The sequence below is a fragment of the Diabrotica undecimpunctata genome, chromosome 6, assembly GCF_040954645.1.
Source record: "Diabrotica undecimpunctata isolate CICGRU chromosome 6, icDiaUnde3, whole genome shotgun sequence".
Classification (NCBI taxonomy): domain Eukaryota; kingdom Metazoa; phylum Arthropoda; class Insecta; order Coleoptera; family Chrysomelidae; genus Diabrotica; species Diabrotica undecimpunctata.
Genome location: NC_092808.1, coordinates 41,535,473 through 41,551,700, shown reverse-complemented (window position 1 = coordinate 41,551,700; position 16,228 = coordinate 41,535,473). Strand labels below are relative to the sequence as shown.

General features: G+C 34.8%; 1 protein-coding gene across 1 annotated transcript; it reads right to left on the bottom strand.

Moving 5' to 3' along the window:
• Positions 1-11,747: 11,747 nt before the first annotated feature.
• On the bottom strand, positions 11,748-15,995 carry LOC140444307 (uncharacterized). The gene has a single exon (XM_072536055.1). It carries the CDS (start codon positions 15,993-15,995, stop codon positions 11,748-11,750), a length of 4,248 nt encoding a protein of 1,415 aa, XP_072392156.1.
• Positions 15,996-16,228: the final 233 nt, after the last annotated feature.

The following is a 16,228-nucleotide window of genomic DNA, read 5'->3' as shown; positions in this document are numbered from 1 at the left end:
TTTTTCTTACCTGCATATATTTTGTTTTGGTCTGATTGATTTTAAGACCACTATTTTGTGCAGCTCGTTCTATTTGGTTGTATGCCTCTATCATTTCTCTTCTTGATCTTGCGATTATGTCAACATCATCTGCAAATGCTAGTATTTGCACGCTTTTATTAATGATTGTTCCTCGTGTATTGACTGTTGTGTCCCTCAGTATTTTCTCGAGCACGATGTTGAACAAGATGCATGATAGAGCGTCTCCCTGGCGTAGTCCCTTTTTCACATCTATTGTTTCCGTTAATTCATTTAGTATCCGGATTCTACTTTCTACTTTTAGAGATTCTTTTATCAGTTCTATTAGTTGTGTTGGTATATTAAATTCTTTCATTGCTTTTATTAAGAATTCTCGGTTTATATTGTCATATGCGCTTTCAAAGTCTATGAAGAGATGATGGGTGTCGATGTTATATTCACTTGTTTTTTCGAGGATCTGTCGCAGAACACTACCTACTACTATTTACCTACTATATCATATCTTTAAAATTATCGCTTTATTGCATTAGCGGTTGGTAACTCGCCTTGTTGTTTGTCATGATTTGACTTCAAGGACATTGTCTCTTCACGTCATAGTTTAGTGGCTTCAAACTGGGTTCCCATTTGCCGAGTGTCTCCGGAAAGCGTGGAAGTATTTTGTGGTAACTTGATTACACCTTTTCTATGATTACTATAGGAAACTTTTATAATCACTTCAATAATGTTACCTAAAGCTAAAATTAAATAAATTACTATTACACTATTGGAAGTGTAATCTTATGATATTGTTAGTTCTGGGCAATAACTTATTTTTTACATAAGTTTTTTTAACATATTTCTTTAAATTACATGTATAATAACCACATGGTCTTTTGCTGTTCTAAGTTTGAGTTTAATTGTAAACTGTATGTAGTTTGAATTAATTGTTTATACAACTTAACTATTAATGTCTAATATCTTAAGCTTCTTTACATATTATACCATTGACTGCTACATGTCTTTTTGAGGTAACATGACCTCTCTATGGATGTTTGGTTTTTCATATTATTCTTTTTAGATGAACTGATGATGCTTTCTGATTAGAGAGCGAAACGTCTTCAAATAAATAGATGAAGTAGCCACCATAGATGAAGTTTTTCTCCACCTATTGACCGAAAAACCCACCACTCTTCGAGTGATTCTTAATTTATATTGGATTAACGGTCGTACTCCTTTTCTCGATATACAGAAATATATATACACACACAACTATTATCGAATCACATAAGAACAAATAATGTTTTATTCACCAGCTATTCTAAAGATGATAGACGAAAGGAGGAAATACAAAAATAAGAACACAAGCGATTACAAACGATTAAATACAGAAATAAGAAGGAAAATAAAAGAATCAAAAGAGAAATGGCTCGAAGAAAAATGTAAAGAAATAGAAGAATTAGAACATAGACATGATTACTTTAATATGTACAAGAAGGTGAAAGAATTTTCATTCATCCACAAAAAACAACATTGCCCACTGGTAAATAACAACGGAGAGTTAATTCATAACACCAAAGATAAAATAGAAGAATGGGAAAAATTTATACAACAGCTGTTCCGAGATGAAAGAATAGACATTACAATAAATAATGTCACTGAAAGCCCACCAATTCTAAAAGTCGAAGTGGAATATGCCATTAAACAATTAAAGACCAATAAAAGCCCTGGACCTGATGAAGTTTATCCTGAAATACTTAAATTGATCGAAAGTAATAACATTGATTTGTTAGTAATTTTGTTTAATACAATCTACGATACTGGGGAAATACCAGAGGAATGGTTAGAATCTATTTTTATTCCCATTCCAAAACAAGCTAACTCCAGGCGATGCGCAGATTTTAGATTAATAAGTCTTATGAGCCAAATGCTTAAAATTCTATTAAAAATACTTCACAATAGGGTATACCAAAGGTGTGAAAAAGAAGTTGGATACGATCAATTTGGATTCAGAGCCGGAATGGGGACCAGAGAGGCCTTGTTTTCATTACAAGTACTGCTGCAGAAGTGTTACGACCAACAAAAGGATGTCTTTCTATGTTTTGTAGACTTTGAAAAGGCATTTGATCGCTTAAACCATAATAAAATGTTAAATTCCTTGCAGAGCATCAACTTGGATAGCAAAGATCTCCGATTAATTAAGAACTTATATTGGAGGCAGAGTGCCAAGATTAGGATCGACGATCATACATCTAGAAATATTAGTATAAATAAAGGAGTAAGGCAAGGATGCATACTATCCCCTATGCTGTTCAATCTTTACTCGGAACTACTATTCAAGCAAGCCTTGGAAAACCTTTCCACAGGAATAAAAATTAATGGAGAACCAATATCTAGCATAAGATATGCAGATGACACTGTCCTACTGGCTGATACAGACACAAACTTACAGAGGGTTATAGACCACCTTAAGGATGCTTGTCGAGAGTTTGGAATGAAGATCAACGAAAAAAAAACAAAAGTAATGGTGATCCAAAGAAAACAGAATATCCCCTTACCTGTAAAAATAAATGGGAATATTTTAGAACAGGTAAACCAATACAAATACCTTGGCTGTTGGATTAATTGCAAGCTGAACCCAGAACAAGAAATTAAAGCGAGAATTGCTCAAGCTAGGGATAGTTTCTTTAAGATGCGCGTTCTATTCTGCGATACACATATAAATATTAAATTGAGATTAAAACTTGTAAAATGTTTTATCTGGTCTGTTCTTCTCTACGGAGTCGAAACATGGACTTTAAAAATAAAGAGCCTGAATAGAATCGAGGCATTTGAACTGTGGGTGTACCGTAGAATTTTAAAAATTCCTTGGACAGCACGAAAAACAAATGAAGAAGTACTAGCGAGACTCAATTTAGAAAAAGAACTATTGAGACCATAACCAGTTATTTAGGGCATTTGTTGCGCAACGAGAAATACTACATCCCTCAGTTGATAATAAAAGGCAAAATAGAAGGAAAGCGAGGAATTGGAAGAAAAAAATTGTCCTGGTTACGTAATATCAGAAACTGGACAGGACTTGGATTTGAGGAACTCTTAAGAACAGCTGAAGATAGACAAACGTTTGCCACCATAACCGCTAACCTCCATTGATGGAGACGGCACTTGAAGAAGAAGAATGTTTTATAATATACATACCCGTACAATTACAATTTTTCTAGAATATATAAATATTCTATAAATGAAACACTAAAATAAAATACAGTTGTTGAATTCTTATAGTACTCGTAAAAGTTCAACAAATAACCATTTTTCTCCCGATCAATTTTGTCGGAAAATAAGTGGAAAATATTTAAAATACTATAAATATTTGTGCGGTTTATTCTTTTTTGTTTAAAGCACATCAAAGTCGTAAAGTTACCGTCTAGATTTGAAAACAAGCGTCAACTGTAAATCTTTGTTGAAGTCGTTATTTTCATTCTCTTTGTTAATGGCTTCCGTTTCGTAATATCGAAATCATATCTTGTGATCTCATTCGCAATATTCCCGACCTCCTTTGACCGCTCACCAGAGTATATACTTTGTGACATAGTTCAAAGACTTTTTCGCCGCACTCTCCGATATTGTGTTTTCCCGAAATCACGGCCAACCCGATTTATTTTCCAATAGTCGCAGAGGGTCCACCTTATCGCCTTTGGCGGCACCTACTCCATCATATAATGGAATCAAAAGTGTGTGCTATGTCGAATCTATGGGGTAAAAACGCTTTTCGGGTGAAATAAAGTTGCCAACGGGCGGCAAGATGCACGATGAGATATTTACGATTTTGTGCAATTCTAACAGTAGAACACATTTCGCTTCAAGGAAAATTTTAAAACATTTTCTATTGTCGGGACTATTTATATCCAGTCTAATTAATTTTACCTTCAGTTCTATAATTTACTATTTGTATTGGGAATAAGCCACAATTTTACTTAAAATAAGTTTATTTTGACGTTTCAAAATATTTAAATATAGTGAAGATTTGTATATAGTGTGTTCTGAATATCGCCTAATGGATTTGAATTGTTAGGTTTATTGCTAAATAATATAAACAATAAAGAAGAGACATACGTTTACGATAAAAAATGAATATAATAACACACTAATTTTGCTGTAATAATTTTTTTTTAAAAATATGTAGCAGCTTTTTAAATCGTTGTCGCTTACATTGCAGTTGTACAGTTTTTCGACCAATGTAATAGCCAATAGGCAAACACACTGGCATGCTTAGATACAGATTTTATCGCACTCTGTAGTCACAAAACTTTTATTTTATTGTCAGTGCATGGTGTACTGTAGCTTGTCGACAGTTTTTTATTAATAAGTTACCATGACATCACCACAAACCAGTATAAGATTAGAACCAATATCGAATTAAAAGCACTCTACAATGATGCCGATATTGTCCAAGAAATTAAATCACAGCGACTAAGATGGGCAGGCCACGTGCACAGACTGCATAACGAGAGACTTGTAAAACTGGTAAGGGAGGAGATTCCCACAGGCAAAAGACCACTCGGACGTCCCAGTATGCGATGTAGAGATAACATCCAAGCAGATCTCCGGAAAATAAACATTCTATTTGACCCTAGGTTGATGGAAGACCGAACAAATTGGAAAAAAGTTGTACAGTCAGCCAAGACCCACCCAGGGTTGTAGCGCTACGTGATGATGACTAAAAACTGAAGTATTTACAAAATAATTGGGTTCAATTCGTATGTTGAGATTGCTAAGTAAGTAATAATTAACCTAATTGATAATGTTTATGTGGCAATTGAAACTACAAAAGTTTTCTCGTGGTACAATATTCGTACCACCGCTCTGCATACGATTTTTACAAAATTAATTTTTAACTAGGAAAATGTCAAGATTGAGAGAAGACGATATACCTTTTACCCTAATTGACATGACGATAGACGAATTTCAAGCGGAACTGGATAGTATAGATGAAGGTGTAGAGGCAATACCATCTGATTTTGAATCGATAGTTGACAATTCTGAAAATGAAGATCACGAAGCGGTTGAAACTCCAACGGCAAATGTTGAGGAAATTTATGATAGTTCAGGTGAAAAGTCTAAGTCTGGCTTGCCACTAGAGGAGACAACAGATATTAATAGAGCTCCTAGACCGAAAAAATAATGTTTTTGCTTATACACCTCCAACATGGTCAACTAATCATGAATTTTCAGGAAATATCTTTTCTGAAAATTTTACATATTCTCCTGGAGTACCAGACTTTATTCAAGAGCTTGATAAATAATCCAACCGCATATAATTTGTTTCAGTTGTTCATAAATGATGATTTTATTGAACATTTGGTATTTCAAACTAATTTATATGCAGAGCAAATAAAAACAACTCACGGTAAAAACTTTTTGTCGACTGAATAAAAACATTCTTGGGTATAAACTTAATAATGGGTATAAAGCGATATTCTAGTTATAAAGACTACTGGTCCAGTGCACCTGACCTTCAAGATGCGTACATATCTAGTTTGATGAATCTTAAGCGATTTAGTTGGTTACTTGGCCATTTTTATGTAAACGATAATTCTGCTATGCCTGTTCGTGGTTCACCGAATTTGATAAGCTGTATAAACTGCGTTCATTGATAGATTTATAACTTAATAAATACGCGAATTGTTTGTATCCATCTCAGCAAGTAGCAGTTAACGAATAAATGATAAGGTTCAAAGGCCGGAGTGTACTGAAGCAGTATATGCCAAAAAAAAAACTCATAAAACGAGGCTATAAGGTGTGGATGCTGGCAGATAAATCAGGCTAATGTCTATAATTTGGTCTGTATACAGAGAAGGCTGATTTAGCAGAAAAACATTTAGGGGCACGGGTGGTCAATTATCTGACAGCTTATATTCGTGTCAAGCATCATGTTCTTTATTTTGATAATTTGTTTAATAGTTTACCTTTGATGGAGAAATTAAAGAGACACAACATGAATGCAGTAGGTACTGTAAATGTGTCTCGCCGATATTTGCCTACTTTTAATATTGATAAAAAAGTTAATCGAGGAGAGTATCAGTGGTTCACCAGAGATTTATTCCCTTGCCTTGAATACATGAGTAACTTCGGATTGGTTCGGTGGCAATTTCTATGGTACGTATTATTTCAATGTGGGTGATACCCAATTCAGGAGCAGAATCTAATAATTCCGGATTTTCAAGATTCAATGTTTAATTTTCCATTGGTTTGTTTGCTTCTAATTTTTCTACACTCTTTGGCCGATCAGCAACATAAGATGGTGAATTGTCACTATCTTAAAATATATCAGCATTCAATTGCCAAATACCAGATGATTTAAATTCACTTATTATACATATTTGTAGGATTTAAAGCCAGCGGTAATGCCTCCTTAAGTACACCAGGTATATCATATACTGTCATTGTCTTCTCAGGGTTATTATGCATCCATGCTATCTATGCTCTATTCACATAGTTTTTAACCCTAGAACACTAACCATTCGTAAAATTTACGAAAACTGATTGTTTTTTTAAGAATTGGCAACCTTGCACAAATTCCAGAAGCATGGTTATTGGAGTAGCTCACGATACACTTTATCATGGAGTAGCTTCGGTAATCAGTCTGCTGAGTACATTCAGGGTGTAGTTAAATTTATTTGAGCAGTCGTTATCCGCAAGATCTCAGTTGCTTCGTATTTTTTTAAAGGTTAGTGTTAACGTAAGTTTTTTTATCTTGGTATTATTATTTTCTTTTCTTGTTCACGGACAATTTAATTAAAAAATGGCTAGGAAATTTAACGATAAAAGACCCTTCACCCGATTGGAATTGGAATTGGAAGCCGAAAAAATATTGATGGGTGAATTTAATGATGATAGCCTACAATCAAATGATGATACTTTTACTAATTCAGAGAGTCAAGATAGAGTGCAAAATTGTTTTAGTCCGTCTGAATCGGAGTACAAGTCAGAATTTTCTGGTGACGAGAGCAGCGATTTTGAGCATAGCAGTCCTAAAACAAAAAAAAAAAGAAAGTCTAATAAACACTATACTTATATTTCTATGCCTAGTACTTCATGTAGAGTTCAATATGAGATTTCTTCGGTGAACATTAACTTCAGCAAATTATAACTCAGCCTCATCAAAACGAAAAAGGTAATGAAGACGTGAGTTTTCAATAAGTGGAAGAGCAAGAAACCGAAGACATTGTGGACGAATCTAAACCACATACTTCCAATTTGACTACAAGTCTCAAAGGCAAAAATGGTCATCCCTGGTGTACTGTATCTAATCTTCGGAAACCTACTACAAAAAGGAATATTTTGCATTTTGTTCAAGGACCATATGAACAGACAAGAGATGCTTATACACCATTAGATGTATTTCAGTCTTTGATGAATGATTCTATGTACAAAAAAATTCTGTTGCACACCAATAGTCAAATCAGACTGAAAGCTAACAATTTTAAAGTTGCTAAACATACTAATTCTCTCGTAACGAGAAATGAATAAAATGCTCTTGTTGGACTCCTTATATTTTCTGAAACACAAAAAGATAATCATCTTCATAGTAGAGAGATGTTTGATTCCAAAATGTCTGGCTTTGTTTATAGAGCAACAATGAGCTGCGAAAGATTTGATTTTCTTCTACATAATCTTAGGTTTGTTAATAAAACCACAAGAACTAAACGAAAATATTTAGATAGGTTTGCCCATATCCGGGAAATATGGGATGAATTTATTTTTAATTGTAAAGACTCCTTTCGCCCAGGTAGCTATGTAACCATTGACGAGCAGTTATTAGCTGTTAGGGGCCGGTGTCCTGTCAGGGTGTATATTCCGAATAAGTTGGCCAAGTACGGAATTAGAATTGTGATGACTTGCGACGTGGGTACCAAATACGCTCGGCAAACATACGCACACAAATGGGAAACCTCTAGGAGAATACTATGTTAAAAAGTTGACTAAAACTATTTACGGAAGTTACCGAAACGTCACAATGGACAATTGGTTCACTTTAGTTAACCTTGCATATACTCTTTTGAAGCCTCCTTACACCCTTGCAATGATTGGTACATTGCGGCAAAATAAACGAGAGATACCCCCTGAAATAATTAATCTTAAAAACATAGAAATCAAAAATTCATGATTTTGCTTTGAACGAGAGAAGACGTTATTGTCGTATAAATCCAAAAAAAAAAACAAAACCGTTCTAGTTTTATCAACAATGCATAAAGGCTCAGTTGTTTGTCCAACTACTAAAAACCCGAAATAATATTGCACTAAAACCAAACAAAGGGTGGTGTGGACACTCTGGACCAAATGTGTGGTCATCGAAGTTGCTCTTAAAAAACTCGAAGATGGCCGTTATGTATATTCTATGGTATGATCAACATAGCGTGTATAAACTATTGGATTATATATATATATATATAATCATAATTTATCGAGAAATAATCAGAAGCCAATAACAATAAAGGCTTCCATGACCATGTTAAATCTTTATCAACAACTCACAAGATTATGGCTTGAAAAACGTTTTGCGATGCCTACTTTGCAAAACTCGGTGAAGTTTCTCATTAGCGAGATAATTCAAATTCCTTTGGAAGTTACTAACGTCAATCAACCTTCTAACAAACGTACTACATGCGCCATCTGTCCCTCTAAAAAAAGAAAAATGACGTCTCTTTATCACTGCAAACGAGGCTCTTCCTTGGTGGTTTTAGCATGCTTGATAAAATGGTCCACAACGGCAACAAATTATTTGTCTGTCATTTATTCTGAAAAATTGCCAGCTTCAATGCAATCTGGAGGTTCACCTCGAACAAACATATCAGAATATTTAAGTCGTGGAAAAACGAACATCGGGGGAAAAAATTACCAGCTGCGTTATAGACGCAAGCAACTGTTGAAAGGGTACCTTTCTTAGTAAATGTGAAAGCACCTACTTGCTTTTGCTCTCGGGCAGCTACTATCTTTTGGGCTTTTGAACAGTCGCGACTTCTGTTTCGTCAATATTTCAAATACGAGAAGCGCCAAATCCGTACTTTTGGAGAAGGCCTCAGTATATTTCGAAGAAGACACCAACTTTAGTCCTGTTAAAAGATCTTGTTCGACCTAATAACGTAGACTTCGGTGTTCTTAGAGATAAATGTACGTTTAAAATTTTGGAACCAATCTGGACCAGCTGTGTAATTTTGATGCCAAGACTTTTCACAGCACATTGATAAGCCAATTTTCATATCTCCATGGAAAGTGGATCAAAATATATTTCGGCACACTTCAGAATATACGAAGCCATTTGTCTTTTTTCTTTGGTTGTAAAAACTAGTCTTGGTTTAGCATAGCCTACTTGTAGACTCTCAGCGTTCTTTTTATATATATATATATATATATATATATATATATATATATATATATATATATATATATATATAGATATTTGTCAGGGCCGCCGCTACCATGTGTGCCAAGTGTGCACCGCACACAGGCGGCCAACAATAAGGGCGGCCAAAAGCAGTCCACTGATGATAATACTTTTTTAAAACGAAAATAAATTCAAATAATTAAATAGTTATGATCCAAATAATTCTGTGAACTCTAATATTCAAAACAATATTAATTATTCAGTACGTGATAATACTTAAATGCGTTTCATTTATCATGTATACTTCTTTTTTTCATCCTAATCTAAAAAAAATGTCAGAAAATATTATTTATTGTATGAACTGCCGCCCTTTTGCAGGTACAGTCATAAAACAGTTTTGGGAATACTTTAGGCAAGTGGTTGTAAAGTTTCTGTTATAATATTGTTCCTATGGTTATGTTTATAGATGGGTTATTATGTCTTATGTTCAGCCTTAGTTGAGACTTCGATGAATTTAGACACGCTTTTGATAAACAATTTTGTTTGTAAAATACAGTAGTGTACCCGTTTCTTTTGCACAGTAGGTACTGTATTTCGAAGTAACGTCGAGATCAGAGCAATTTTATTCGTATACGCATTACGGCTACAGATTATGTGGAGAAACATTATTTGGACAACTTATTTGCAGTGTTTTTGGATTTATTTTGTTAAATTCGCCCGGCTTCGTTATTAGGTGATAATTTCAAAACGTCCGAAAGAAAAAGAAAACGACTTTCAGGTTTTTAATATAGAAAAATAAAAGAGGCGAAAACTGAGGAGAAAAAAAAACTTAGCGGTGCACTGGAATCATTTTTGATGCAAAACATACATGAAAATATAGAAGACTAGCATATAAATTTAGGACCTTCAACTTCAAGCGAAGTTTAAACCATAGAAAAAAGTACCAAACAATTGAATATTCCTGCAGATAGAGACGGGTGATTTGATGACAATAATGGCGATAGTTCGAATGCTGATGCTGAAACGCCTGAACCTGAAACCACCAACCCAGACAGAACAATTAATGTTCCAGTTAATCTGGATTGCAGTGTAAGAAGCTCCAGCATATACTTAGTTTCAGATGATCCCGGAAAATGGCCTGCAAATATGAATCCAAGTGGAGTTAAATTTGTTGTTGAAAATTTTCCTCAGCAAATTACAAAAATTAACTTCCCCAGAGATACAAATAATAGAAAATTTTTAGAAACTTATTATTATCGCACATTACCTAATCAAGACCAAATTCATCGCCCGTGGTTACTTTACTCATTATCACTAAATGGTGTTTTTTGTGCACCTTGTAAACTGTTTTGTTGTGATGAAAGCAGCCGACAATTACTTAGTGGAATTAATGGGGTAAGTGACTGGCAACATTTAGCTATTATTTTAAAAAGACATGAATCTGGTGCAGGTCATATAAAATATTCTCAAAAACTGTTTAAACTATCTACAACATTAAAAAAAATGATTAACAGTTGACTCTGCTCATCAAAAATTATATGAAATGGAGAAAAAACATTCGGGCTTACGTAGAACAAATAACAATTGTAGTAAGATGTGTTTCTGCTTTCTGCAATGTTATCTATAGAACATGAAGTATGTGCGATATTGGACATTAAAGATATTGTCAAAAAGTTTTCAGAGAAAGCCCGAAAAGTGCGTTTTTAGTTTTTTTATGTGTTTATGTTTCTATTCACGGTTCATTTTAATTAAATGGACACTTAAATTAGGATATTGGGATATACATATTCTGGACGTTAGATTATGGTTATTAAATTAGGATAATGGACGTTTAAATTAAGATATTAGGATATACATTAGGATAATATATGGACGTTGGATCATGGAGATTAGTCTAAATGGTTAAGTAAGTATTTATCTATTTACAAATTATTATTGTTATATTATGCATCTTCTGTACTGTTTTGTGTGGATAGCCGTAGTTGGGTATGATAAATCCGTACGACTTAAGTGGACTGTATATTTGGTTTTTATTATTTTAAAAATACATATTACAACTTAAAACTTATAATGTAAAACTAAAAAAGGTAAAGTCTGTCAGTTCTTGTTCGCCATCTTGATTCTGTCTCTCTGCGTTGACATGACACCTTGCCACGAGTCGGCGCGTAGATGCCGCGTACAGAGTCGGCTTAACTACACTGTTCATGCCGCCCCCCTTGAAAGGCTGAAGTAACACATGCCTTTCAACAGACCGAAATAGTCAACAACTATATAACCGGGCGAGCTAATTGTCACTAATCTGTTACTAATAGTTTCGCGCATGCTCTTTTGAATGTACCGTGAGCAGTACGAACACACACAACGCGCACTATCCCATCGCTGACGGATACACATCGACTACTCTTCCTAGTTCCCATTTCATTGGAGGAAGTTTGTCATCTTTGAGAATAACCATCGAGCCCCTTTGGATATTAGGACTTGCTGCTTTCCATTTTGTACGTTGCTGAAGAGATGACAAATATTCTCGCGACCATCTAGCCCAAAAATGTTGAATAACTTGCGTAAGATGATGATATCGCTTGAGTTTGTTTGTATGGACATCTGTGAGATCCTCTTGTGGTACAGCCATTAAGGAATCTCCAATTAAAAAATGTCCTGGCGTGAGTACACCAAGGTCAAGTGGATCATTGGATAATGGTAAGAGAGGTCGTGAGTTTAAACATGATTCAACCTGTGTCAGGAGAGTATACATCTCATCATATGTGTATTTGTTTTCCCCCAATACCCTTTTTAAATGATATTTTACAGACTTAATAGTTGACTCCCATACCCCGCCAAAATGAGGAGAGTGGGGAGGTATGAATTTCCAATTGATTTGGTGATCAGCAAAATGCTGGAGAAACTTTGACTTGATATTTGTATCACTTATAAATGAGTACAGTTCCTTCAAATGATTGTTTGCCCCCACAAAACTTGTAGCATTATCAGAGTACAAGTTTTGACAGTGACCCCTTCTAGCAACAAAACGTTTAAAACAGTTTAAGAATGACTCGGTAGTTAACTCATAAACCAATTCAATATGAGTTGCCCTAGTAGTAAAGCAAGTGAATATACAAATGTAACTCTTAACAATTTTACAGTTTCTTAGGTTGCTTGTTTTTAACTGAAAGGGACCACCATAATCAATACCGCAATTAAGGAAAGGTCTGGATGCTACTACTCGTGATCTAGGTAATTGACCCATTAGATTATTTATCGTAACTGGCCTTGCCCTAAAACATGTTATGCACTTGTGCAGAATATGTCTGATTGTATTACGCCCTGAAAGAATCCAAAATTTTAGCCGTAAAATAGATAATAAAGTTTGTTGTTTCATATGTAAATGTTTAAGATGATATGAAGTAACGATAAGCCGTGTGAGCACATGATTTTTTGGTAAGATAATTGGATGTTTTTGTGAAAATGGTAAATCTGAATTTTGTAAACGTCCACCAACTCTTAAAATACCTTCTGAATCTAAAAAAGGGTTTAATGAGATGAGACTGCTTGTCTTACATAGTGAGCCCAATCTTTTTATTGACAAAATGTCTGAACCAAATGTTTCCAATTGAGCCATTTTGATTTGAATTCTTAGTGCGCCCTCCCTTTCATCAACAGTAAGTATACCCCATTTACGTTCACCTATTGGCAATCTACAATTGTTTATAAATCGCAGAATATAAGCTGTGGTTTTTTGTAACTTGTTAAGACTTGAAAATCTATCCCAAATTGTATACAATGTTGTAACAATTAATGAAAATTTAACTGGCCTTTTATCTGGCACTTCCAAAGTACTTAAGTCATTTATATTAAAATAAGGCCATTTCTCCTTATCTTCCATTAGCCATTTTGGACCATTCCACCAAAGTGAAGAATCTTTAAGTAATTTTGGTTCCATCCCCCTGGATATGATGTCGGCTGGATTTTCTTTGGAGTGGATGTGATGCCACTCATATGTTTTAGTCAAATTTTGAATCTCCAAAACCCGATGTGACACAAATGTTTTCCATTTTGAAGCCTCGCCCTTTATCCAATGTAATGTAATTGTCGAATCTGTCCAAAAATGCACTTTATTAAATCTTATGTCCATTGTATGTATAACTTCCCTGGCAAGTTTTGCGCTGAGTAACGCCCCACATAACTCTAACCTTGGTAATGAGATTGTCTTTAACGGAGCTACTCTTGATTTAGCACATAGTAGATGCACATGATATAACCCATCATGACTTATTGACCGTACATAAATTGCTACCCCATATGCAATTTCCGATGCATCACTGAAGCAGTGAAGTTCAATGTCCTTTGGTTGTAAGCATAACACGTGTCTTGGAATTTGTGTTTGGTGTAAATCTGAAATTGTTTCCTTAAATTTGTTCCAAGCGGTGTGAAGATCCTGAGGTAATGACTCATTCCAATCCAATTTGAGCTTCCATAATGATTGCATAATTACCTTAGCCGTGATTATGACTGGTCCCACAAGACCCAGAGGGTCAAATATTTGAGAAATCATTGATAATACTGACCTTTTGGTTGTCTGAGATTGTATATTAAAATTAATATTGTACTGCAAGATGTCCAATTGAGTATTCCAGTACAACCCCAAAGTTTTACTAGTGATGTCTTCAGACAAATAATGCTCAACTTGTTGATTATTTTGTAAATCCCCTTCAAATACTTCTGGTTTATTTGAGACCCATTTTCTGAGCTGAAATCCTGCTGAGCTCAAAATGAAACTGATGTCCTGTTTTAACTTCCTAACCTCTTCAATTGTGTCCCCTCCTGATAATAGATCATCTGCATAAAAATCCCTCAAAATAGTTTGACAAGCTTCATGTAAATTTGACATATGTTTATATGCTGCTTGTTGTATACATCTTATTGCGAGAAAGGCTGATGGTGCTAAACCATAAGTTATTGTGTTTAATTTGTATGTGCTTATAGGTTGGTCCGATGAAAATCTCCAAAAAATTCTTTGTAAATCCCTTTGTTTTGAAGAAATAAGAACTTGCCGATACATCTTTTCAATATCAGAAGCAACGACAACTTTATGTTTTCTAAACCGTAGCAAGATGTGTAATAAATCTTCCTGAAGCCTTGGTCCCACCATTAATACATCATTCAATGACAAATTATTGTCTGTTTTAGCAGACCCATCGAAGACTACCCTAAGCTTGGTAGTAGTAGATGATGTCTTTAGTATCCCATGATGTGGTATATAATATTTTGGTATATCTCCTTGTATCTGTAGCTCCCAGTCATCTATTTTTGTCATGTGTCCTAATGCCAAATATTCTTCCATGAATTTGTGATACTGCTCTCGCAAACTCAAATTGTTGCTCAGTTTCTTCTCCAAGTTTTGAAATCTCTTCATTGCTGTGCTGTAAGAATCCCCCAGTTTTGTAATATCTTCTCTAAGTGGTAATTGTACTATATAACGTCCATGTAAATCCTTAGTTGTGGTTGAGTTGAACAGTTCCTGACAATATTTATCCTCTACTGATAAGGATTTTTTATGTATATCCAATTCTTCAATTTTCCAAAATTGTTCCATCTGTTCATTCAAGCTGAGTGCAGAAAAGTCACATGAAACCATACCCGAAAAATGTACCCCTTTGTCAATTGTTCTCACAGGCCCTGATACCACCCATCCTAATTTGGTTTTCTGAAGTATAGGTTTGTCTTTTCCCAGTCTTATTTGCCCTACACATAGTAATTGCCAAAATATAGATGAACCTAACAATAATTCAACAGGTTTTGAAACTCCAAAAGAGCTATCAGCTAACATAATGTTTTTTGGTATGTCAATAATTTCTAAATTAAGATTAAAAGCTGGTAAATTGTCAGATATCTTATCTATAACTAACATAAATGCACTTACTTTATAACTACATGTTTTAGATTGTATTATACCTTTCATGGCCCGTGTAATTTTTGTAATACCTTGAATAAAGTTTGATTGAGACCCACAATCTAACAAGGCTCTGCATTCATGAAAGTTTCCAAAATTGTCTTGCATGTAAACTAATGCTGTTGAAAGCAGAATCTCTGTTTTTGTATGAATTGAGTTGGTATGATTGCATTTGCTAACTTGTACCCTATCTTCTATAGTGCTATAGTCCTTAGTCTTAACCTGTCCCAAATACACTGAGTAAGGTACCCCATCACCTAAATCATGTTGCCCCTTAAAATTTGTGTTTTGTCCCTGTAAGTGTACCTCATGTGCCTGAATATGTGTAACTTGCCCTTGCTTATTTGGCTCTAGTGTTCGAGAATGTGTAAATTGTCCCTGTGAATGTATACCCTGAGTTTGATTAGGTGTCCATGGTATTAGTGGTTGTGAACCTTGAAGTTGAACTGAATTTTGACCATGTGGATGTGTTCTATCTTTACCTTGTGTATTTCGTTCCCAATTGTGTTCATTGTGCCCTGATGAATGTGATGAATGTTGACCCTGTGGATGTATTCTATCTTTGCCATGTGTATTTCGTTCCCAGTTGTGTTCATTGTACCCCGATGAATGTGAATCTAAATGTAGAAGTGTACTATGTTTCCTACCACAAATTTTGCAACCCCGCATTGTACAATTTTGAGCTGTATGACCTTCCCGTAAACAATTCCAACAACCCTTGACTTTGTCAACTTCCGCTCGTCTTAATGAGATAGATAATTTGTGAAATGATTTGCACCCATAAAGATAATGTGACTGTCCACAAAGATGACACTGTTTGTGTGATGCTAAAAATGTTTTTGAAAAAAGGAGCCCTTTCATACTTACGTTTGGTCTCAGAGGATGACTTGGGTTTATCTTTA